The sequence below is a fragment of the Pristis pectinata genome, chromosome 3 (genome assembly GCF_009764475.1).
Source record: "Pristis pectinata isolate sPriPec2 chromosome 3, sPriPec2.1.pri, whole genome shotgun sequence".
Taxonomy (NCBI): Eukaryota; Metazoa; Chordata; class Chondrichthyes; order Rhinopristiformes; family Pristidae; genus Pristis; species Pristis pectinata.
The window spans coordinates 9,597,197-9,623,886 of NC_067407.1; the positions used below are offsets into that span (position 1 = coordinate 9,597,197).

Sequence of the window (26,690 nt, forward strand, 5' to 3'; positions counted from 1 at the left end):
AGCTGCAGTCTCTTGTGTCTCCATCTTCCTCTCTTCTGTCATATTCATCCAATGAGAATGGGCACATCTGAGGTTTTTAACAAGAATTCAGATCACTACATTCACATCCACTTAGACAGGTGTTTGCTTCATCGATGTGCAAATGTTGGGCCCTGGTGAAACCATTCAAGCCTTGCAGAGGTTGTAACCTGAGTTTGACACCCTTGCCAAGGATGTGGCTCAGAAGGGAGATGAGAAGACAAGTAAAAAAAAACTTAAGCATGTGTTTCTTTGTGGGCCGCTGGATGCAGGAATTCTCCTCCAGGCTATAGGGGGAAGCCTTGGGATCTCTCCCCCAGTGCCTCTCCTCCCCCAACACTTAGCCCTGACACACTTGGCCAATTACTCTGCAATGTTCCTTCAATACTGAAGAAAGTTCCCTCCATGCAGCTCATTGGGCAACACTGAATGCAAATTGAAGGTTCCTCCTCTACTCAAAAATACCCCAGTGTGTGTCTCCCTTCCCATCCCTCACCACCCTAGTGCCTATACCTCTCACTGCCTTGGTGGAGCAGCCAGCATAATCAAAGACCTCATCCACCCGGGTCATTCTCTCTTCTCCCCTCTCCCATCAGGCAGAAGATACAGGAGCCTGAGGGCACGTACCACCAGGCTCAAGGACAGCTTCTACCCCACTGTGATAAGGCTATTGAATGGTTCCCTTATACGATGAGATGGACTCTGACCTCACAATCTACCTTGTTGTGACCTTGCACCTTATTGTCTACCTGCAATGCACTTCCCTGTAGCTGTGACACTTTACTCTGTATTCTGTTATTGTTTTTACCCTGTACTGCCTCAATGCACTGTGTAATGAATTGATCTGTACGAACGGTATGCAAGACAAGTTTTTTTACTGTACCTGGCCAGAAGTGACAATAATAAACCAATACCAGCATGTAATTTAATCCACCTAGTGTCATCCCATCTGATGCTCACATAGAACATAGAAGAGTACAGCACAGGAACAGGCCCTTCGGCCCATGATGTCTGTGCTGACCACGATGCCAACTTCATCTGAGACCATCTGCCTGCATGTGGTCTATATCCCTCCATTTTTTGTCTGTTCATGTGCCTGTTCTAAATGCTTAAATGTTGCTATTGTATCTGCGCCCATCACTTCGCTTGGCTGTGTGTTGCAGGCATCTATCACTCTACTGAGTGTAAAAAAAAGTGCTTCGCAAATCTCCTTTAAACTTTCTCCCTCTCACCTTAAGTCTATGCCATCCAGTATTTGACATTTCCACCCAGGGAGGAAAAACTTGTAAAATATAATTTGCAAAGTATTTCCAAACAAAAGCCATTTTGCACTGCACCTACTGGGGATGAGTTGCAAAGACTCAGAAAGACTCAGATGTGAAAACGATTTAAGACTTTGTTTCAACTGTGGACAAGTGTTGCAGTGTACTGATATACGATTGTGTTATTTCTGCTTATTTTTAGCCATATCCCGGAGAGCCAGCCGACTCAAGCACTGAGATATGTGGACCAGCTTGCGGTGGCACAGATAATTCATCAGGTACAATTAATCCTTTTTATAAAGGTTGTAGCAGTTGATTTAACTCTGGGGATCATCTGTTCTTTAAAAGGATTCTGTTTCACACATCATTCACTTCCTTATCTTGGAGGTTTATGACAATGAGTTCAAAACACTGATTTTTTTTTGCATAGAAGCTCTATAAATGGAATAAGAAAATAAGTCTTGATTACCAGTTCTGTTAGTTCTGCTGGAGCTTAAAATTCCTCTGAATCTTATATCCTTGCATCTCCAGCCTCGTTTTTCTCTGCCAAATTGCCCCTGAAAGAGCCCCTGAATGTGTTACTGCCTCCCAGATCTGATCCTACCTTTCCCAGGACCAGGCTTTGAAGTGGCCTTAATGTAAAGCTTTGATGTACATCCTGTACCACCGTGACTATGGTGCCCGTTTCTCCCCGTCCATCTGCAGCCCTTGATATTTGGCACAGTATTAGCATTTAGAGTAATGCGTGCGATTCTGGTCACCGTACTATAAGAAGGATGTCGAGGCTTTAGAGAGGGTGCAGAGGAGGTTTACTAGGATGCTGCCTGGATTAGAGGGCATGTGCTATCTGGACAAACTTGGGCTCTTTTCTCTGGAGCGGCGGAGGCTGAGGGATGATCTGTTGGAAGTGTATAAAATTATGAGGGGCATAGATAGGGTGGACAAGCAATATCTTTTTCCCATTCTTGAGTGATCCAATACCAGAGGGCGTGAATTTAAGGTGAGAAGCAATAGGTTCAGAAGAGATGTGAGGGGTAAGATTTTTCCTCAGAGTGGATGATGCCTGGAATGCGTTGCCTGATAGGGTGGTGGAGGCAAATTCATTGGGGGCTTTTAAAAGGGGCTTGGATGGGCACATGAATGAGAGGAAAATAGAGGGAGATGGGCATTCTGTAGTTAGGAGGAATTAGCTATATCGGCACAACATTGTGGGCTGAAGGGCCTGTTCTGTGCTGTACTGTTCTATGTTCTATTCACCCTCCTGTACCTTGGCTACTGGTCCAGCTGAGTAGGGCATCAGTGACAATTCTCTGCTCATCATCTGTGGGGTCTTTCACATGCACCTGAGATGGGTAGACAGGGCTTTGATTTTTCTCATGATAGACTCTCTCAGTATTGCAATGGGGTGTCAGGAAATCTCCAGCGGGATTTGAACCCATGACCTCCTTTGTCAGTGATGACAGTGATGGTGCTGATCTATAGCAGGCAGCAAGCTGCTTTTCATAGGGTCGTACGGCACAGAACCAGGTCCTTCGGCCCACCATTTCCATGCTGATCATTGTATACTAATCCCATTTACCAGCACTAGCTCTGTGGGCTTCAATGCCTTGGCAATTCAAGTGCTTATCCAGATGCTGCTTCAATGTCATGCGAGCACCTGCCTCCACCACCTTTTCAGGCAGTGCATTCCAGATTGCAACAACCCTCTGGATGAAAAATATTTTTCTTCTGATCCCCTCTGACTGTCTTACTCTGTACCTCAAACCCATGCCTTCTGGTTTTAGACAGCTCTGCTATAGGAAAATGTTTCTCACTATCCACCCCATCAGTGCCTTAATAATTCTGTGTATCTCTAACAGGACCTTCCTCCTCAGCCTTCTCCACAGTGAGAGAAACAAACCCAGCCTATCCTTGCACCTGAAGTCTTCCCTCCCAGGCAATGTCCTGGTAAATCCCCTTTACACCTTCTCCAATGCATACTTGTCCTTCCTTTACTGTGGTAAACAGAACTACACACAATATGTGTACACAATACAACATAAAGTTTTATAAAGTTGTACCATGGCCTCCATGCTCTTCTATGCCTTGACTAATGAAGGCCAGCATCCCTCACTGGCAGCCTGTGTGTTCCTGCGCATCACCCTCCCAAGCTGTCTCCACCTTCACCCTCCCCTCCCTCCCACCTCGCTCCATCTGCCTCTCCTTTTTCTCCACCTGCCTCCATCCATCATCCACCCGCCTCTGTCTCCCGACTCCACCCCTCCCTCCCCTCCCCTACATGGCTTGATCTGTCTGTCGTCCTTCCTCCCCACCCTCCCGACCCCGCAGTCCGTTAACCACCTTGGGCTCCTGTCTCACCACTCCCCCTCTCTTTATTACTGGCTATCTTCCCACTCCACTCTTGGTCCTGATGCAGGGTTTCAACCTGAAGCGTTGACAGTTCCATTCCCCCCCACGGATGCAGCTCGACCTGCTGAGTTCCTCCAGAAGATTGTTTGTTGCTCCAGATTCCAGCAGCTGCAGTCTCTTGTGTCTCCCTTATGCTTTCTTCACCACCTTATCTAGCTGTGCTGCCATGCAAGATGCATCACCTCACGGTTATCGGGATTAAATTCCATTTGCCATTGCTCTGCTCGATTTACCAGCTGATCAATATTGTCCTCTGACCCAAGACTATCCTCTTCACTATGAACAACACTGCCAATTTCCTCTTGTGGTTGTTTATTAGAAGGGCATTGAGTTCCTCACTTGACCGACATTGACAAAAGCAGATTAATGGTGATTCAGGAAGGCAGCATCCATCATCAAAGACCCCCACCATCCAAGCCATGTCACCTTCTTGCAACTATCATTGGGCAGAAGGTTCAGAAGCCTGAAGTCCCACACTGCCAGGTTCAAGAACAGCTACTTCCCTTCAACCATTCAGTTCTTGAACCGATCAGCACCACTCTAATCCCTACCTCAGTATAACAACACACTGACAATTTTGCACTGCAGTGCACTTTGATTTTTTTGTTCTAATTGTGTTCTCTCTTGTATAATTTATGTTTTTCTTTTGAATGTTGTGTCTCTTATGCTACGTGCCTGTGATACTACTGCAAGTGAGTTTTTCATTGTACCTGTGCGTACATGTATTTGTGCATATGACAGACTTGACGACTTGACTCATTCCACAATCCTGTGTGGAGCGTTTACTGGTGTGGACATTTGCCATGTTTGAAATGCTCACTGAAGGACTGTTGGATGATGCCCTGGGCCAAATCTTGTTGAGTTGGTACTCCAGTATGTGAGGCGTTTGTTGGATCTGAATCACAATCTGCTGGATTACCCATCAAATATCAGATTTGTTTAAATGCAGAAGAATTAGATGAGTACCATTGAGTGGAGCCTTGCTTCAGGGAATCCAGGAGACGGGGTCAGACTGGCTGAGAATGGAACAGTCGAGATTAATGGCTTCCATAAGGAACCTGGCTAACACTTGATGGTAATTCATCATCCACGAAGTTGCTTTGGTACATTTCTCTGAGATGGTGATCAGGTCTCAAAACAAACCTTTCTCTCAGAAGGCACTGAAGTGAGGGTGGATATAGATTTTGTGAGATTAAGTTAGGTTAATGTAAAGTGTGTGTTAAGTCCATTACTTGAAACTGTTGACTCCAGGTTTTCTCAGGCCTTTGACTGACAGTTTCACCTCAGAGAAAATGATTTCTATGCCCAGCAAATAGATGATTGAAAATCTGAGACATCTTGTGTGACAGAAACTGAGGTTCTTGGAGCTTCCAGTGACCTAACCCGCTGTAAAATGTCACTTGCTTAAAATTCACTCGTCAAGCCTGGATCAACTGATAAATGGAACAAAGAGTGGAACAGGCGAATTGTCAATACATTTTCATAAGCAAAAGTGAAAATAGTAATGGATTGCACAACCATGGAAAATAGTAGTCTTGCTGTGACTGCGCTGTGTCACCGAGGGAATTGGAGATGTCATTAAACTATGTATCAGGGCCGACCAGTGTCAAAGATGCAACTTTGCTTCTGGAATTACAAGCAGAAGTCAGCTGATGCAGCATTGAGGTAGGGATTCTGCTGTGCCCACACCAGGACCTCTCAATTAGTTTGACCAGAGATCTGCTTACCAAACGTGTTATTAATCCATGACTTGACCCTAGTACAGACAACTTAATATTGTCAAAACTAACTACTGATGCAGAACACTCGACGCAAAAGATGCATTTCACTGTGTGTTTTGATGTACATGTGACTAGTAAAGAAATCTTATCTTGTTTGATAGTCTGCTGGAACTTGAAGCGTTCGTGCTTAATGTTGGTAGTCGAAGAGGATTAAGTGTAAGTACTTGGTTATACTATTGTCCTCGTTATCTGCTGACTTTTTATCTGTGGATTCGTGTACTCGTGAGGTCTGTCCAAGGCTCCATTTTAATTTTGTTACAGAGGCACCAAAAGAGTAGGAATGTGTATCTGTATTGGTGAGGTTTGTCCGGAGTGCAGGGCCAGGTGTGTGCCCAGAGCTGGGGTCCAGTGTGTGCCCAGAGCTGGGGTCCAGTGTGTGCCCAGAGCTGGGGTCCAGTGTGTACCCAGAGCTGGGGTCCAGAGTGTGGTCCAGTGTGTACCCAGAGCTGGGGTCCAGAGTGTGGTCCAGTGTGTACCCAGAGCTGGGGTCCAGAGTGTGGTCCAGTGTGTGACCAGAGTGTGGTCCAGTGTGTACCTAGAGCTGGGGTCCAGAATGTGGTCCAGTGTGTACCCAGAGCTGGGGTCCAGTGTGTACCCAGAGCTGGGGTCAAGAGTGTGGTTCAGTGTGTACCCAGAGCTGGGGTCCAGAGCTGGGGTCCAGTGTGTACCCAGAGCTGGGGTCCAGAGTGTGGTCCAGTGTGTGCCCAGAGCTGGGGTTCAGAGTGTGGTCCAGTGTGTGCCCAGAGCTGGGGTTCAGAGTGTGGTCCAGTGTGTACCCAGAGCTGGGGTTCAGAGTGTGGTCCAGTGTGTACCCAGAGCTGGGGTCCAGAATGTGGTCCAGTGTGTACCCAGAGCTGGGGTTCAGAGCGTGGTCCAGTGTGTACCCAGAGCTGGGGTCCAGAGTGTGGTCCAGTGTGTACCCAGAGCTGGGGTTCAGAGTGTGGTCCAGTGTGTACCCAGAGCTGGGGTCCAGTGTGTACCCAGAGCTGGGGTCCAGAGTGTGGTCCAGTGTGTACCCAGAGCTGGGGTTCAGAGTGTGGTCCAGTGTGTACCCAGAGCTGGGGTCCAGAGTGTGGTCCAGTGTGTACCCAGAGCTGGGGTCCAGAGTGTGGTCCAGTGTGTACCCAGAGCTGGGGTCCAGAGTGTGGTCCAGTGTGTACCCAGAGCTGGGGTTCAGAGTGTGGTCCAGTGTGTACCCAGAGCTGGGGTCCAGTGTGTACCCAGAGCTGGGGTCCAGAGTGTGGTCCAGTGTGTACCCAGAGCTGGGGTCCAGAGTGTGGTCCAGTGTGTGCCCAGAGTGTGGTCCAGTGTGTACCCAGAGCTGGGGTCCAGAGTGTGGTCCAGTGTGTACCAAGAGCTGGGGTCCAGAATGTGGTCCAGTGTGTACCCAGAGCACAATACAGGCCCTTCGGCCCACCATGTTGTGCCACCCTTCAAACCACACCTAAGACTATCTAACCCCTTCCTCCCACATATCCCTCTATCTTAAATTCCTCCATATGCTTATCTAACAATCTCTTGAACCTGACCAACGTATCAGCCTCCACCACCACCCCAGGCAGCACATTCCATGCACCAACCACTCTCTGGGTGAAAAACCTCCCTCTGACATCTCCCTTGAACTTCCCACCCATTACTTTAAAGCCATGTCCTCTTGTGTTGAGCATTGGTGCCCTGGGAAAGAGGCGCTGGCTGTCCATTCTATCTATTCCTCTTAATATCTTGTATACCTCTATCATGTCTCCCCTCATCCTCCTCCTCTCCAATGAGTAAAGCCCTAGCTCCTTTAGTCTCTCCTCATAATCCATACTCTCTAATCCAGGCAGCATCCTGGTAAATCTCCTCTTCACCCTTTCCAATGTCTCCACATCCTTCCTATAATGAGGCGACCAGAACTGGACACAATACTTAAGTGTGACCTAACCAGAGTTTTGTAAAGCTGCATCATTACTTCGCGGCTCTTAAGCTCGATCCCATGAGTTATGAAAGCTAACATCCCATAAGCTTTCTTAACTACCCTATCTACCTGTGAGGCGACTTTCAGTGATCTGTGGATCTGAACCCCCAGATCCCTCTGCTCCTCCACACTGCCCAGAATCCTGCCATTTACCTTGTACTCCGCCTTGGAGTTTGTCCTTCCAAAGTGTACCACCTCACACTTCTCTGGATTGAACTCCATCTGCCACTTGTCAGCCCAGCTCTGCATCCTATCAATATCCCTCTGTAAGCTTCGACAGCCCTCCACACTATCCACAACACCACCGATCTTTGTGTCATCTGCAAACTTGCTAACCCACCCTTCCACCCCCTCATCTAAGTCATTAATAACTATCACAAAAAGTAGAGGAACCAGAACCGATCCCTGCGGGACACCACTAGTCACAGCCCACCAATCCGAATGCACTCCCTCCACCACAACCCTCTGCTTTCTACAGGCAAGCCAATTCTGAATCCACATGGCCATTCCTCCATGGATCCCTTGGCCTCTGACCTTCTGAAGAAGCCTACCATGTGGAACCTTGTCAAATGCCTTACTAAAATCCACGTAGACGACATCCACTGCACTACCCTCATCAATCTTCCTGGTCACCTCCTCAAAGAACCCTATCAGGCTTGTGAGGCAAGATCTTCCCTTCACAAAGCCATGCTGGCTGTCCCTAAACAGTCCATGATTCTCTAAATGCTCATAGATCCTATCTCTTAGAATCCTTTCTAACAGCTTACCCACCACGTAAGGCTCACTGGTCTGTAATTCCCTGGACTATTCCTACTACCTTTTTTGAATAAGGGGACAACATTTGCCACCCTCCAATCCTCCGATACCATCCCCATTGACAACGAGGACTCAAAGATCCTAACCAATGGTTCAGCAATCTCCTCCCTCGCCTCCCAAAGCAGCCTGGGAAATATTCTGTCCGGCCCCGGGGACTTATCTGTCCTAATATTTTCTAACAACTCCAACACATCCTCTCTCTTGATATCTACATACTCTAGAACATTACCCTTACCAACACTGTCCTCAGCATCATCAAGACCCCTCTCCTTGGTGAATACTGAAGGGAAGTATTCATTCAGAACCTCACCCACTTCCACAGCTTCCAGGCACATCCTCCCACCTTTGTCTTTAATCGGACCTACCCTTACTCTAGCCATCCTTCTGCTCTTGGTCCTCCTGTTGGACATCCTCTGGTCCAGTGTGTACCCAGGGGAAGTGGAGCAGATATGATAGCAACGATTCAGGCAGACACATGCAGGCAAGGAACAGAGGGATATAGACCTTGTGCAGGCAGATAGGATTTGTTTAGATTGGCATCATGGGCAGCACAGGCATTGTGGGCCGAAGGGCCTATTCCTATGCTCTACTGTTCTATGTTCTAATAGAGAAAGTTAATCAAATCTGATATTCAGTATTATTAGTATTGGTTTATTATTGTCACTTGTACCAAGGTACAGTGAAAAGCTTGTCTTACAAACTGATCGTACAGGTCAATTCATTACATAGTGCAGTTACATTGAGTTAGTACAGAGTCCATTGATGTAGTACAGGTAAAAACAATAATAGTACAAAGTAAAGTGTCACAGCTACAGAGAAAGTGCAGTGTGATAAGGTGCAAGGTCACAACAAGGTAGACTGTGAGGTCAGAGTCCATCTCATTGTATAAGGGAACCGTTCAATAATCTTATCACAGTGGGGTAGAAGCTGTCCTTAAGTGTGGTGGTACGTTCCCTCAGGCTCCTGTATCTTCTACCCGATGGAAGAGGAGAGAAGAGGGAATGACCCATGTGGGTGGGGTCTTTAATTATGCTGGCTGCTTCACCAAGACAATGAGAGGTAAAGACGCATGGAGGGGAGGCTGGCTTCCGTGATGCACTGGGCTGTGTTGACAACTCTCTGCAGTTTTTTGCTGTCCTGGGCAGAGCAGTTGCCGTATCAAGCTGTGATATATCCAGATAGGATGCTTTCTATTATCACAGTCCGATCGTGTTGGAGGTGCTATCTTTCAAATATGGTAATGATCCCATAGCAAAACTTGGTGTCTTCTTGGGTGGTCCCTCAGGATGGAGGATGACTTGCTTCCAACCTAGTTCTGATGAGGCCTATGTGGTACCCACTGACTCTACCTTACACGGGGCAGGAATTGTGTGACGGGATGGGTGGCTGGGTAGTTTGGGAGGTGGTGCTCTCCTCCGGCAATTGTGCTGAGCTGCTATGTGCTTCCAGTGCGTGGAACCGAGGCTCTCAGTGCCATCCTGAATGCTGCCCCTCCACTCTGGGTAGTCACCAGGGATTCCCATGAGTTGGTGGTATTGCGTATTTTTTCCAAAGATGTTTTGAGAATATCTTGGACTCTTTACCTCTGTACATTTGGTAATCACTTCTCTGTGACAGAGCTCAGAACAGAGTGCCTACTTTGGGAGTTGAGCGTTGTCCATACGAACGATGTGGTCGTTCCAAAGGATCCAACAGAATGTAATTAAGGATTCTGATGTTGATTTGCTTCGTGCATTTGGAGGGTTTTGCGGAGATTGCAGCTTGCTGCTCCTCCCTGCTTTTCTTTTACGCAGTGAATATCATGTCCACTGTGCCTGTAGACAGACGGAATCCACATAATGATTCTAGATGTAGTTCTTCAGCCACTGGGTTGAGGTGGTTGATGAGCACCCTGGCGGTGACTTTCCCTGCAGCAGGCCATAGTGTGGCACTGTAGTTAAATTTGTCTCTGTTCTTGAAGGTGGTCGTGATTATGGATAGCACTGATGATCTACTTTGGCACATCCTTCCGCTTCCAGTGGGGGAACAGGTTTGTAGATTTGTGACAGAAGGTCCTCATGCCAAGTTTCAGAACTGCAGCAGGAATACAGTGGGGGGATGGCGCCTTGATTGGGATGAAGAACCTGTGGATGTCATGTCTGTCAGCAAGGTGCTGGGCTTTCTGTGCTCTTCCCACCCACCCCGTCTGTTCCTCAGGTCATAGATTTTCTGCTGGACCTCAGGCTTCGAGTGTCTGAAATGCTTTTTCTTTTCCCTCGAGGCGCAGTGGATGTTGAAGTCCAGGAATACTTTATGATTGCTGTTAATGAGCTCCTGGTCGTCCTCCAGTCTGACTATTTGATAAACAAGGGCGCTTTGCATGGTGTTCTGACCAATATCTCCTCCTCAAACATGACTTGAAGCAGCTTATCACATTACTGTCTCCGAGTGCTTGCTGTGCTTGAACTGACAGATCAAGACAGCTGGTAGTTATCTTGTTTAATTAACTTACGAACTGCAACAAACCCTGTCTTTGAACTCCTGGTCAAAACTAGTGAGTCTGAGTGCAGCAGGATCAATTGTCCAGTAAATCCAGTGAGTGGAGGTAGTTGCATGATACAAATGATGTGTATAAAATCAATCCAAATCATTTATAACAGCATGGTGTCCAGGCATGATTGACGGGGGAGCCTGTCATCTCTATTTTCATCATTTTATGCAGCCTACCTAAAACTTAAACATACCTCCTACCCTCCTCTAAGTTCTCTCTCATAGTGCTTGGTGGAAGAGCATCAACGATACCAGTCTATGCAAAACCGGGAGAATGGGAGGACCTAATATTTTCTTGTGGACTCGGATGATAATTGATCACATTTAGGGATAATGGATGACTCCACAGAATTGCTTGAGTCCCATGTTTCAGCTAGGCTGTTCCTGTGTTTTGCCCCCAGGAATAGTTTTGGTATCGAGGATCTCCTTCAGTTATGGTTGAGTAACAATTTGAAATGATGCCTTTAGAGAAATTTCTGTATAAATCGGAAGGGATAAATGAATTTAATAAGATTTGGGGACTGTTTTGACGGTAGAATATAATTGCATTCCATGCTACCTCTAGGCTGAAGGTTTTCTTCAATCTTAAATTCAGTTCATTGCATTAATGTGGATTCATCAATAATGAAAACCAATGAAGCAGTATGACAATTTCTCTGTGTGTGCTGTGTTTCCTAGAGTACAATGGTGACTAAATTTCAGACATATCTTATTGGGTGTAAAGTGCATCCTGAGACTCAGAAAGGAACTAAGCATGTTGCATCGTTCATTGTTTTTTGTCTTCCTTTCATTCCATGGCTCTTTTGTTATATGTAGTGTAGGAAATGAGAGCTAGTTATGATCCCACAAAAGGCAATTAAAATCTTTTTCAGTTGGTGCTGCCTCATGGATTGATATTGGACAGAGCTACCCCTTCTCCAAACCATGCACAGAAATGCCTCCTGTTTATGCAGCACCTTTCTCTAATTTGGGGAAAGCAAAGTATTTGGAATTGGAACTGGTTTATTATTGTCACTTGTACCAAGGTATAGTGAAAAACTTGTCTTGCATACCATTCATACAGATCAATTCATTACACAGCGCATTGAGGTAGTACAAGGTAAAACAATACAGAATGCAGAATAAAGTGTAACAGCTACAGAGAAAGTGCAGTGCAGGTAGACAATAAGATGCAAGGTCATCATGAGGTAGATTGTGAAGTCAAGAGTCTATCTTATACTAGGGAACTGTTCAGTTGTCTTATAACAGTGGGATAGAAGCTGTCCTTGAGCCTGGTGGTATGTGCTTTCAGGCTTTTGTATCTTCTACCTGATGGGAGAGGGGAGAAGAGAGAATGTCCAGGGTGGGTGGGGTCTTTGATTATGTTGGCTGCTTTACTGAGGCAGTGAGGAGTGTAGACAGAGTCCATGGAGTGGAGGCTGTTTTCTGTGATATGCTGAGTTGTGTCCACAAAGTATTTTTTAAACTATGAGAGATTGATGTTGAAAGGTTGACCTTGTACATGGGAGGCAACAGAGGAGAATGCCTGGGCTCTGACAAAAATTTTCAAATCTCCTCTAGCTGTGGAAGAGGTGCACTATTGACCACAGGGTAGAAGGGAAAAGCCAGCTAATTAATTACAGGCTGGTGAGTTTAAAATCAGTGGTAGGGAAATTATTGGAAAAAGTTCTGAGGGACAGGATTAATCCACACTTTGGGATTAATTAAGGATAGTGCTCATGATTTTGTGAAGGGGAGATCCTGTCTGACTAATCTGACTGAATTTTTTGAATAGGTAACTAAGTGGAGTTAGTTCACTAAGGAGCGATGCCACGAGGGTGGTGCAGTTGAAGTAGTCTGCAAAGATTTCAGTAAAGCCTTTAACAAGGCATTCTGGTCTTGCACAGCATCCTGGTGCAAAAGTTAAGAGCCTGTGGCTTCCAGGCCAATGTGGCAAATCGGATCAGAAATTGGCTTCGTGATACGAGGGAGAGCTATGCTGGAGGGTTGTTTTTGCACTTGGAAACCTGTGACCAGTGGTGTGCCACAGAGATCGGTACTGGGGTCCTTGCTTACTGTTACATGCATTAGCAATCTGAACATTAATGTAGGGAGTATAATTAGTAACTTTGCAGAAGAAATGAAAGCTGGTGGTATTGTTGATGGTGTGGATGGTAGTTTTCAGCTACAGAATGATGTTGATGAGTTAGGTGACGGGCAGAGCAATGGTAGATGGAATTTAATTCTGAAAAATGTGATATGAAGCATTTTGTGACAATCAGTAAGGCTTGAATATACACAGCACAGATGGCCCTTGTGTTACGGCAGTTCAGTTAATGGAAATTCACCCTTACAGAATTCACAAATCACTACCCAAAATTTTGAGATACAGAATAAAATTCACTCTCGCAGAATTTAAGTGAAAAAAGGTAAATAAATAAACACGATTTTTGTTTTCAACTCATGTTTCTGAACGCATGGGCAGATGAAGCAGCCTCGCGGTATGGAAAATCACAATAAGCACCATTTTCTAGGAATGCAATCCCCTGTAATGCAGGGGTCACCTGTCTATAATACAATGAAAGGAACGACCCTAGGAAGTTCTGAGCAGCAGAAGGACCTTGGTGTAAGTGGCCAAGGATTCCTGAAGTCAGCAGCCCAGATAGATAAGGTGGTTAGGAAGGCATATGGGATTAGCTGAGCACAGGTGTAAAAGCAAGGAGGTAGAGGCTGGGACAGAGCAATTCAGCTACGAGGGGAGACAAGATAGGCTCAGTTTGTGTTCCTTGAAGCTGAGGAGGGACCTAACTGAGATGTAGAAAATTATGAGGGAACATTGATAGGGCAGATAGTGAGTAGTTATTTGATTTAACAGGAGTGTCTTTAACCAGGGGCCATGGATTTCATGTAAAGAGTAGGAGATTTAGAAAGGATTTGAGGCATTTTTTTTTCACCTTGATGGTGGTTGGAATCTAGACCATACATGAGGGGTTGCTGGAAGCATGTGCTCTTACAACATTAAAGCAGCATTTAGATGAGCAGTTAGAATGCCAGGGCATAGAAGGTTTGGGCGGAATGCTGGAAAATAGGATTTATATAGATGGGTACAATGGATGGCACAGATATGGTGGGCCGAAGGGCCTGATTCCATGCTGTGTAACTGAGTCAATATGTAAGTCATCGAAAGCTAACATACAAGTGCAGGAATCGATTAGGAATCTGTGTTTGCCATTCTACCGAGAGGTTTGATTGCAGGAGTAAGCATGTCTTACTGAAATTATGTTGGATCTTGGTGAGACCACATCTGGAGTTTTATGTACAGGTTAAGTCTCTTCACCTAAAAAAAGGATATAAATGACAAAGAGTGAATGTAGAAGATTCACTTGACTGATTCTGGGGATGAGGAGTTTGTTGTTTAAGGAGAAATTGAGTAGAACAGTCCTGTGGTCTAGGGTTTAGAGATCTCATTGAAACTTGCAAAATTCTTAGAAGACTGCAGGCTGGATGCAGGGAGGATGTTTCCTTTGGTTGAGGAGTCTAAAGTCAGGGGTTAGTCTCAGAATTAGTACTAAGATGTTTAGGATGGAGAATAGAGGTTTCTTCATGCAGACAGTGGTGAATCTTTGAGATTTTCTACCCTGGAGGACACTGGAGGCTTTAGTCATTGAGTTCATTCCAAACAGGTTGATGGACATTAAGAGAATCATGGGATTATTGGGGATAGTGCAGGAAAATGGGGCTCATCCAGAAGATCTTCTGTGATCTTAGAATGGCAGAGCAGATTTCCTCCTGTTTCTTATGTCCTTGTATGTGTTTGTGCCAGTAAAATATTTTCAAAGTACTTTGTTGCTACTGTCAGGCAGGAGGTACAGATGCCCGAAGTCCCACACCACCAGGTTCAGGAGCGACTTCTTTCCTACAACCATCAGGTTCTTGAACCATAGAACCATAGAAAAACTACAGCACAGAAAAACAGGCCATTCGGCCCTTCTAGTCTGTGCCGAAACATTATTCGGCTAGTCCCATTTACCTGCCCCCAGCCCATACCCCTCCAGACCTCTCTCGTCCATGTATCTATCCAATTTACTCTTAAAAGTTAAGAACAAGCCCGCATTTATCACATCAGATGGCAGCCCATTCCACACTCCCACCACTCTTTGAGTGAAGAAGTTCCCCCTAATGTTCCCCCTAAACCTTTCCCCTTTCACCCTAAAGCCATGTCCTCTCGCACTTATCTCTCCTAATCTAGGTGGAAAGAGCCTACTTGCATTAACCCTGTCTATGCCCCTCATCATTTTATAAACCTCTATCATATCTCCCCTCATTCTTCTCCGCTCCAAGGAATAAAGTCCTAACATGCTCAATCTTTCCTTATAACTCAAATCCTGAAGACCTGGCAACATTCTTGTAAATCTCCTCTGCACTCTTTCAATCTTACTGACATCCTTCCTGTAGTTCGGCGACCAGAACTGCACACAATATTCTAAATTTGGTCTCACCAGTGACTTATACAACCTCACCAAAACATTCCAACTCCTATACTCAATACTTTGATTTATAAATGCCAGGATGCCAAAAGCCTTTTTTACAACCCTGTCTACCTGTGACTCTACTTTCAAGGAATTATGTATCTGAACTCCCAGATCCCTTTGTTCCTCCGCACTCCTCAGTGCTCTATCATTTACTGTGTATGTCCTCCCTTGATTTGTCCTTCCAAAATGCAACACCTCACACTTGTCTGCATTAAATTCCATCTGCCATTTTCTGGACCATTTTTCCATTTGGTCCAGATCCCTCTGCAAGCTTTGAAAGCCTTCCTCACTGTCCACTACACCTGCAATCTTAGTGTCATCCACAAACTTACTAATCCAATTTACCACATTATCGTCTAGATCATTGATATATACAACAAACAACAATGGCCCCAACACAGATCCCTGAGGCACACCACTAGTCACAGGCCTCCAATCTGAGAAACAACCATCCACAACCACTCTCTGTCTTCTCCCACTCAGCCAATTTCGAATCCAGTTTACAACCTTTCCATGGATACCCATTGACTGAACCTTCTGAACTAATCTCCCATGTGGGACCTTGTCAAAGGTCTTACTAAAGTCCATGTAGACAACATCCACAGCCTTACCTTCATCTACTTTCTTAGTGACCTCCTCAAAAAACTCCACAAGATTCGTTAAACATGATCTACCACGCACAAAGCCATGTTAACTATCCTTAATCAACCCTTGGCTGTCCAAATACTTATATGTCCTATCTCACACTACACCTTCCAATAATTTACCCACTACTGACGTCAGGCTCACTGGCCTGTAATTACCCGGTTTACTCTTCGAGCCTTTCTTAAACAATGGAACAACATGAGCTATCCTCCAGTCCCCTGGCACCGCACCCGTGGCTAAGGACATTTTAAATATATCTGCCAGGGCCCCTGCAATTTCTACACTAGTCTCTCTCGAGGTCCGAGGAAATATCTTGTCAGGCCCTGGGGATTTATCTACCTTTATTCGCTGTAAAGCATCAAGTACCTCCTCCTTTATAATCTCTATACGTTCCATGACACTAGTGCTTGTTTCCCTTCCTTCCATATCCACGATGCCAGTTTCCTGAGTAAATACTGATGCAAAAAAACTGTTTAAGACCTCCCCCATCTCCTGAGGCTCCACACATATACGACCACTCTGATCTTCTAGGGGACCAATTCTGTCTCTTACTATCCTTTTGCTCTTAATATACCTGTAGAAAACCTTTGGGTTTACCTTCACATTATCTGCCAAAGCAGCCTCATGTTTTCTTTTTGCCTTCCTGATTTCCTTTTTTAGTATTTTCTTACATTTCCTATATTCTTCAAGTACCTCATCCGTTCCTAGTTGCCTATACCTGCTATACACCTCTCTCTTCTTCTTAACCAGCTCACCAATATCCCTTGAAAACCAAGGTTCCCTATGCTTGTCACCCTTGCCTTTAATCCTGACAGGAACATACAAACTCTGCACTCTCAAAATTTCGTCTTTGAAGGCTTTCCATTTACTGAGCACATCCTTGCCAGAAAACAACTTATCCCAATCCACTGTTCCTAGATCCTTTCTCATTTCCACAAAATTGGTCTTTCTCCAATTTAGAACCTCCACTCGAGGACCAGACCTATCCTTATCCATAATTATCTTGAAACTAATTGCATTATGGTCACTGGACCCAAAATGCTCACCTACACATACTTCTGTCACCTGACCTGCCTGGTTCCCTAATAGGAAGGAGATCAAGTATTGCCTTCTCTCTCGTTGGTACCTCTATATATTGATTTAGAAAACTTTCCTGAACACATTTGACAAATTCCAAGCCATCCAACCCTTTCACAGTTTGGGAGTCCCAGTCAATATGTGGAAAGTTAAAACCCCCAACTATTACAACTTTCTGTTTCTTACATCGGTCTGCTATCTCACGACAGATTTGTTCCTCCAATTCTCTCTGACTATTGGGTGGTCTGTAATACGACCCTATTAGTGTGGCCACACCTTTCCTGTTCCTCAGCTCCACCCATATGGCCTCTGTAGATGAGTCCTCCGGGCTGTCCTGTCTACACACAGCCATGATCTGTTCCCTGACCAGTAATGCCACTCCTCCCCCTTTCATCCCTCCCCCTCTATCACGTCTGAAACAACGGAAGCCCGGAACATTAAGCTGCCAGTCCTACCCCTCCTGCAACCATGTCTCACTAGTAGCAATAACATCGTAATCCCACGTGCCAATCCATGCCCTAAACTCATCCGCTTTACCTACAATACTCCTTGCATTGAAATAGATGCACCTGAGAGCATTACCATCATGTACAAACCTTTGATTTCTGTCCATACCTGCAGACCTCGCACGATCATTTTCCTCCTCACTTTCTTCTCGAACACTCTGGTTCCCCTCCCCCTGCAAATCTAGTTTAAACCCACCGGAGCAGCACTAGCAAATCTACCCGCAAGTATGCTAGTCCCCTTCCAGTTCAGGTGTAAACCGTCCCTTCGGAACAGATCCCACCTTCCCTGGAACAAAGCCCAATTATCCAGAAACCTGAAGCCCTCCCTCCTGCACCAACTCCTTAGCCACGTATTTAGCTGCATGATCCTCCTATTTCTAGCCTCACTAGCACATGGCACTGGTAGCAATCCTGAGATTGCAACCTTGGAGGTCCTGTCCTTCAACTTTGCACCTAATTCCCTGAACTCTCTTTGCAGGACCTCTTCCTTCTTCCTATCCACATCATTGGTCCCAACATGGACCACGACATCTGGCTGCTCACCCTCCCTTCTGAGAATATCAAGAACTCGATCTGAGATATCACCCAGGGAGGCAACAGGCCATCCGGGATTCTCGATCTCTCCCACAGAATCTCCTATCTGTCCCACTAACTACTGAATCCCCTATCACTACTGCTCTCCTCTTTACCCTCCCTCCTATCTGAGATGAGGGCCCCGCCTCAGTGCCAGAGACTCGACCACTACAACTTGTCCCTGGTAGGTCGTCCCCACCAGCAGTATCCCAGAACGGTATACTTATTGTTGATGGGAACAGCCACAGGGGTGCTCTGGTCCTTCTGTCTAATCCCCTTCCCTTTCCTAACTGTCACCCAGTTACCTGCCTCCTGACTTTCAGGTGTAACTATCTCCCTGAAACTCCTATCTATGTCTGCCTCTACCTCCCGAATGATCCGAAGTTCATCTAGCTCCAGTTCCCTAACACAGTTTGCCAGGAGCTGCAGCTGGATGCACCTTTTACAGGTGTAGTCATCAGGGACAAGCGTGCTGTCCCTAACTTCCCACATACCGCATTCGGAGCACAAAACTGCCCTAGCTGTTGCCTTCATTACCCAATCTGACTTTAATTAGCTTAAAGGAACTTACTGGCCTTACCTCTCAGGGTGCTAGCTCTTTCTCACCCTCTGCTCGCCGAAGCCTCTTTAGCCAAAGCCTCAAGGCTCCACCCCTACCCTGAGCCTCTCACACACTGGCTGCTCCTCTTATTACCCCTCCTGATATTCTACTTAAATATTTATCACAGATAACAGGTAACCTTACCTTTGCCTACTTACCAGCTACTCACCTGCCTTACCCCTTTTCGCCAAAGCCCCTTGAGCCAAAGCCCAGAACACTCTGCTTCCACTCACTCTGCTGCCCGCTCTATAGGCAGTTGGCTTTTTAAACTGCCCGCACCACACCTGCACAGTCCAGCCCCCACTCGAACACTAAAAATTTTAAAACAATTATAAAAAATAAAAAGTACTAACCCTAGTAAATTCTAACCCTATTAAAAACTAAGCCTTATACTTTAAACTTAATAAAAAGAAAACCTTATCTGCTCCGAAGTGAAGCCCACGAAGCCTCTGGTTTTTTTTCTTTTTTTCCCTCCCCCAACCGAGCTGCACAACCCTAATCCTAACCTACTTAAAGTCCATTGGACTACCATGGACTTGTCTCTGATTGTGTCTTTTTTTGCACTAATGTCTTATTTTTGCACAGTTTTTATTCTCTCCCTTCACTGTCTTGTATAATTTATATTCTGTGTATTGTCTGTACCTAAGTGCTTGTGATGCTGCTACAAGCAACTTTTTCCATTATACCTGTACTTCCCTGTACTTGTGCAAAGGACTATAAACTCGACTTGACTGAAAGTCTAGCCACTATTATAATGCGGTTTTGAACTCTTGACCTTCTAACTTGGGTAAGAGAAGGCCTCCTAACCCAAAGCTGAAACAGCTGATTTTGAAACCTGGGCCTGGATTGTACCTGGATCACAGAGGGGAGGTAAGGGAATTGGGATGCACTTTCGGACTTAGAGTGCCAATTGCATAGTGGGCCTTTCTATAGAGTGAAGTTTAACTGACTTACATAACAGATAAACTACACTTTGCAAACTGTAGTAATGAGCATCCAGTTGGCATTGCATCTCATCCCAACCTTGGGATCCAAATTTTGGTCTGAAACGTACGACGCAGGATTGAACAGGTGCAATGCAAAAACAGGTCACCCCCTGCATTACAACCACTTTGGTAATGGAAATTCACCCTTACAGAATTCCCAAATCACTACCCAAAAATTTGACATATGGAATAAAATTCACTCTCATGAAATTTATGTGGGAAAATAAGTAAAAAAAAAAGTACAATTTATGTTCTTTTCCCACTCGCATTTCTTGGCGCAGCTTTGCATTATGGAAATTCGTGATAGAGACTTTTTTCTAGGAACACAACACGCCCCCGTTATGCGGTGGTTGCCTGTATGAGGGTTCATGATGTTTTGCTGGGCAAGAAAGGAGGTTTCAGCGATGTGTTCTCATGGCGTAGTTGAAGGTAGCAAAGCAGCATAAATTGGCTTGACAACAGTGAAGCTTGCTCAGCCACTTGAGGGCATTTGGAATTGATCCCAGCAAGTGGTATGTAGGGCAGAGTGGGTTCTGGTGGCAACTTCCCTTTGGCGGATATGAGTGAACACATTTTTGATTTACAAAAGAAAAAAAAAATTTCTGGTACCGGCTCACAAATTACCAGCTTTATTACTCGATTTGTTGCTTACCTCAGGAGGATTTGAACTTGCGACCCTCAGGTCACAAGACCAATACACCACCAGACTTCAATGAAAGTCGAACAATAATTGCATTAATGTAATACCACCAATAACAACTCATTATATAGCACTTTGAATGCAGCAAAACATTGCTAGGCAATTTAAGGGAGTATAATAGACAACATCAGACCAATATATCATGAGGAAATGTTGAGGCTGACAGCAAAATGCTTGTTCATAAAGAGGTCTTAAGGAGCATCTTAAAGGAGGAAAATGAGGTAGAAGTTGTTAAGGGAGGGAATTCCAAAACAGCTGAAAGGAGGGATGCCACTGGTGGAGGGCATAAACTTGGGATGCTCGAGAAGCCACTATTGGATGGAAGTGGATGCCTCAGGAAAAAGTGGTCAGGGGTGGTGGGGGGGGGGGGGGGGGGGGGAGTGGTGGTGGTGGTGGTAGTGTGGTGGGGGTTTGTGGGGTTATTGAGCTGGAGAAGTCTAGAGAAAGGGAGAGGTGGGATTTGAAAACGGAAGACTTTTAAATGTAGGGCATTGTTTAGGCAGAAGATAATGTTGGCCACCATGCGCAGGGGTGGAAGAGGATCGGTACAAGTTGGCACCTGAGCAGCAGTGTTTCAGGTAAGGAAATGGCATGTATTGGAATCGCTTGGTCTAGAAGCAATGAAGGTATGCAGAAATTCAAAAATGCTGAAAAAGCTCATCAGGTCAAGCCGCTTCTGTGGAGACGGGGGTGCTTTCTAGTCAGTGAAGGGTTCCTTAGTAAAGAGGTTGAGATGGGTGGAGTGGACAAAGCTGTGGAGATGGAAACAGGAGAAATTAATGCTGACAATAATATAGTCCAAAGCTCATTCGGTTGTGTATAGCATCAAGTTTGCAAATAGTCTGATTCAGTTTCGGACAGAAACCGCAGAGGGGAACGATGGCCAGTAACTGGTGATGTGAATCAAAGACAATGGCAGTAGGTATTTTGAGTCGATTAGCTCGTCCTGTGTTGTTTCAGACATGTCAGACTACATAGAGACTGAGGGTTCAAGTAAGGTGATGCTAGTGTAGAATGGGATGCAGTGAGCATACAAATAGATGTTCTCGAGAAGCAGCATGTAGGTGAGAAATAGAAGGATTCTGAGGATAGATCCTGGAGGAATGGTGTAGACACAAGAAGAGAAACAACTACTGATGTTTCTTCAGCTCCAATGGATAATTGAAAATGGAGCCAGGCAAGTGGTGTCCACCCAATTGGATGATAGTGGAAAGATGGAAGAGAAAGTAGAGGAAATTCCACTAGGGCTGGGTCTATACAGCATAGCAAAGGGTTCTTTACATGCATGCATTCGACAAGGTTGCATGGGGATAACAGAACTTGTGACCAGTTAAGTAGTTCTGAAGGAGGAGAGCTGGAGGGGCATGTTTAGGGTGTGAATTCCAGAGTTTAGTGCCTTGGTATAACTACCGGTAGTCAGGCAAAGAATGCTGTGGATGTGTGAGATTAATGTAATATGCAAATATACAATATCAATTTTATTTATTATAAAATCATAAAAGGGGGTGAACTGTTGGAAGTGTATAAAATTATGAGGGGCATAGATAGGGTGGACAAGCAATATCTTTTTCCCACTATTGAGCGATCCAGTGCAAGAGAGCATGCATTTAAGGTGAGAGGAGGTAGGTTCAGAACAGACTTGAGGGGTACATTCTTTACTCAGAGAGTGGTGGATGCCTGGAATGCGTTGTCTAATAGCGTGGTGGAGTCAAATTCATTGGGGGCTTTTAAGAGGGGCTTGGGTGGACACATGAACAAGAGGAAAATAGAGGGATATGGGCATTCTGTAGGCAAGAGGGACTAGCTATGTCAGCACAACATTGTGGGCCAAAGGGCCTGCTCTGTGCTGTACCATTCTATGTTCTAATATTAGGCGGAACTCTGTGACATGAAGATTTTGGTGAACAATGCAAGCTCTGGCATATTGTGGATCCAATCAGGACTTGGTATCTACGAAGGACAGTGCCAGGTTCAAGTTCTTTAATTATTTCTTAGCAATGTACAGGTTTCAATTGAAGCTGTCAGCAGGTTAAAATGAATGGCGCTTACCATGTCAGAATTTAGCGTTCGTCTAAATAGCTAATTATATTGCAATTAACTACCAATTCCCAACACTGCTTCGGGCAGTCATAGCTTAAGAAAAAAAAGATAATTACTATTAAATTGTCAACTGTGAAATAATACCTTTTTTCCTTAATGATAGATTAGGATCGCAACTTTGGTTTCGTATCACATTAGAATTTCAACAGCAGCGAATTACACTCACATTTGTCATTATCATAGCTTGAGGCTGGTTTTAAAAGTTATTACGCATAGAAGCCTGGGTAGTTAGATATCACTGACGGCAGGAAGATTTACAAGCATTTGTTGCATTTGAAGTCACTGTTGGCCTTGTTTTGAGACAGCTGAAAATGTACTCTAACATCACCTGTGGTGGAAGGAGGTTTACATTTACTTTCCCATGAAGTGGCAAGCTACTGGGGGAAATGTCTTCTGCCATCCTCTACACACTTGTGTTCCTTGCTTTCTCCTTTGTTCTGTGCTGACATTTTATACAAAATGAGGAGGGTGATTGGGGGTCAGAGGTATATAAAATCATCGGTGGCATAGATAGGGCAAATGCACTCAGTTTTTTTCCCAGGGTTGGGGAACCAAGAACTAGAGGGCATAGGTTTAAGTTGAGAGAGGAAAGATTTAATAAGAACTGGAGAGGCAGCTTCTTCACACAGAGGGTGCCACATAGGTGGAATGAGCTGCCACAGGAAGTGGTTGAGGCAGGTACAATAACAACTTTTATAAGACACTTTGACAGGTACATGGATTGGAAAGGTTTAGAAGGTTATGGGCCAAACGGGACTAGCTTGGATGGGCATCTTGGTCAGCATGGACCAGTTGGGCCGAAGGGCCTGTTTCTGTGCTGTATGAGTCTATGACAGTCCTGCCTATTAGCAGGTTCACGGTATCGTTGTTTTCCTGGAAATCCTATGGGTGCCTCCCTGCTTTGATGGTTGCATTTCACGCTAAAATGTAGACAGGGTATTTGACCACAGCATGGGAGGTGTTGGGCAGGAAAGGAGAAGCAAAGGTCAATTAGACCTGAGATGCATACTAGCGTGTGCAAGTAGGGCTCACTAGGTAAGGTTATAAAAACAAGATGACAGAAACACTCCGCAGGTCAGGTAACATACTGGAAAAAGAAACAGAGTTAAAGTTTCAGGTTGAAGACCCTTTGTCAGAATTGAGGCAGGTAGAAAGCAAGTTAATATTGAGCAGCAGAGAAGGTGTGGAAGGGATGGGTAGAACAAAGAAAGTATCTCTGATAGGGTGAGACCAGGTGGGTCACTGTTGTTATGTGTAGTTTACACCAGAGCTGTAACACATACACAGCAGGTCAGGCTGCACTAATGGAGAGAGAATAGCCAAGTATGTTGTTTATGCACCACATAATCAGCTTCTAACTGCCACATTAATCCATTTGGTCTCACTCTATCAGAGATATTCCACTTGTTCTGCTCACTCCTCCTCAATCTTTTCTGCTACTGAAAGCTGTTATGTTTTCTTTCTTTCCCAGTTCTAACAAAGGGTCTGGGGCCCAAAACTTCAACTCTTGGAATTAGAATCAGATTTATTATCACTTTCTTATATGACATGAAATTTGTTGTTTTGTGGCAGCAGTACAGTGCAAAGACATAAAGTTACTATGAGTTACAAAACTAAATAAATTGTGCAAACAAAAAGGAATAACGAGGTAGTGTTCATGGACAGTTCAGAAATCTGATAGCAGAGGGGAAGCAGCTGTTTCTGAATCATTGAGTGTGGGTCTTCAGGCTCCTGTACCTTCTCCCTGATGGTGGTAATGAGAAGAGGGCATGTCCCAGATGGTGAGGGTCCTTAGTGATGGATGCTGCCTTCTTGAGGCACCGCCTCAATGATGGGGAGGGTTGTGCCTGTGATAGAGCTGGCTGAGTCTACAAGCCTCTGCAGCCTCTTGCGATTCTGTGCATTGGAGCCTCCATACCAGGCTGTAATGCAACCAGTCATAGTGCTCTCCACTCCACATCAAAATTTGTAAGAGTCTTTGGTGACATACCAAACCTCCTCAAACTCCTAATGAAGTAGAGCCCAGAAGGTCGCAGAAATGCCCCACTTTCCTATATGCTTTGCCAAGACAAACAGGCTACGAGTTCTTTGTGGGTCAGTGGTCTGCAACTGAGCTTCATTTTTCGTGCCTTCTTCATGATTGCTTCAAAGTTTTGGGCCTAGAATAGATCCTCCGAGATGCTGACGCCCAGGAACTTGAAGCTGCTCACCCTTTCCACTGCTGACCCCTCAATGAGGACTGGTGTGTGTTCTCCCAACTTCCCTTTCCTGAAGTCTGTTTCTCCTTCCACAGATGCTGCCTGACCAGCTGAGTGTTTCCAGTATTTTGTGTTTTATTTCAGATTTTAACTGGCAGATTTATCATTTTTACTGGATAACATTCCCCTTCCACTGTCTGCCTGGCCCCACTACTCTCAGTAACCTGCACTTACTTGTGAGTCCTGATGCACGGTTTTGACCCGAAACGTCGACAGTTCCTCCCACAGATGCTGCTTGACCCCCAGAGTTCCTCCAGCAGATTGTTTGCTGCACTTGCATTTATTTGACATCTTTAACAGTGTAGGTAGTTGCTGAGGAATAACACAGAGACATCAGATTAGACCACAGAGCCATATATTAAAGAATAATTTAATGGGAGCCCCAAGGGAGTGAATTCTTCATTTAAGGACATGGCTGGCAGGTGGCCAACAACGTGGCACCATTTGTTGAGGGGTGAATAAGATGGGTGAGGGGTGTGTGTGTGCAGATCAGATTTGGAGGAGTGCAGGGAGTTCAGAACTGTAGAGCTGCTGCAGGTTGTGGATCATGGGATTAGGGCAAGTGTGTGAAGGCACAGCTGGGAATTTTAACTGAAGGTGCTACTGGAACAGGAGTCGTTGTAGGCCTGCAGACATTGGGCGGTGGATGATAGAGGACTGGTGTACATTGGGAGAAGGGCAGCAGAGTTTTGGGAAAGTTCACATCCATGGAGGTTGGTCAGCAGGAGCTCTAGCTGAAGTGCACTGAAGCAGGTCTGGTGGGAACAAATGACTTTCATCACCAGATGGACTGAAGCAGAGGAAAAAGTGGCTGGTGTTATGGAGGCGCAAGTAGGTAATGTGGGGGAATTCTCTTCTTCTAAGCTAAAAGCTGATTAATCCACATGGCCACATCTATGAGCTAGGGATTGAACCTGTGAGTTTCTGATCTGTAGCAACACACAAAGCTCTGGAGGAACTCAGCGGGTCAGGCAGCATCTATAGAGGGACGTGGACAGTCGACATTTTGGGTCGCAGCCCTTCAGGTCCCGATGAAGGCTCTTAACCCAAAACACTGGCTGTCCACTTCCCTCCTTAGATATTGCCTGACCTGCTGAGTTCCTCCAACACTTTGTGTGTTGCTCTGGATTCCAGCATCTGCAATCTCTTGTGTCTCCAGTTTCTGATCTGTTTGGCCCAGTTTTGCATTGTCTTCATTAGGAGAACACAAGTTTACTGAGCATAGAATCATTACAGCACAGAAGGAATCCATTCTGCCTACTCTTTCTACACAGACTCCCTGTAGAGCATTACATCTAGGCCAGTTCAACTGCTCTTTCCCTGTGGACCTCTTGTAAACTATTTTCCTTCAAGTGTCTATCCAATTCCTTTTTGAAAGCCCTCATTTACTCAGCTGCCACCGCCCTTACAGGCAGCGATTTCTAGATCAATAGTATTTCTCTCTACTTCCTAGGAAACATCTGCCAGGTTACAGCATAAACCATGACTCACTAACACCCTTGCCTGTAAGTTAGAACTTTGTGGGTTCAAGTTCCACTTCAAAACCATGAGTACACACTCTAGTCTGTGCCTCAAAGGAGTACTGACAGAAGCTGCAATTCTGGAAGTGTTGCCTTTCCAATGAGACATTAAAACAAAGCTCTAACTGCATGCTGTGGTGCCATTTTACTCCAGATTTCCCCCTGGTGTCCTGGCCAATATTTCTCCCTTGGCCATTACCAAACAAAAACTGATCGATCAGTATCTTTGCGCAGAGAGAAACGGTTAGCTAGTGAGAACCAGTTGACCTGGAATATTGGCCTGATTGCTCTCTCCACAAACACAGCCTGAAATTCAATATTTCTTCATTTTTTGTTTGTATTTCAGATTTCCTACATTCGTTGTATTTTGTTTTTGACCTAAAGCTAGATTATCTGCTCACTCCCAATGTGTTGTCAGCGGGAGTACTGATGGAAGTTTTG

At 45.2% G+C, this 26,690-nt stretch overlaps 1 protein-coding gene across 2 annotated transcripts in view; it reads left to right on the plus strand.

The window, feature by feature from the left end:
* pigk (phosphatidylinositol glycan anchor biosynthesis, class K) overlaps positions 1 to 26,690 on the plus strand; it is a 115,841-nt gene that overhangs the window by 54,010 nt on the left and 35,141 nt on the right. For both annotated transcript variants that reach the window (XM_052010703.1, XM_052010704.1), the window contains exon 10: positions 1,483 to 1,558. In XM_052010703.1, the coding sequence (XP_051866663.1) occupies positions 1,483 to 1,558 (76 nt within the window). The remainder of the gene's footprint in view (positions 1 to 1,482; positions 1,559 to 26,690) is intronic.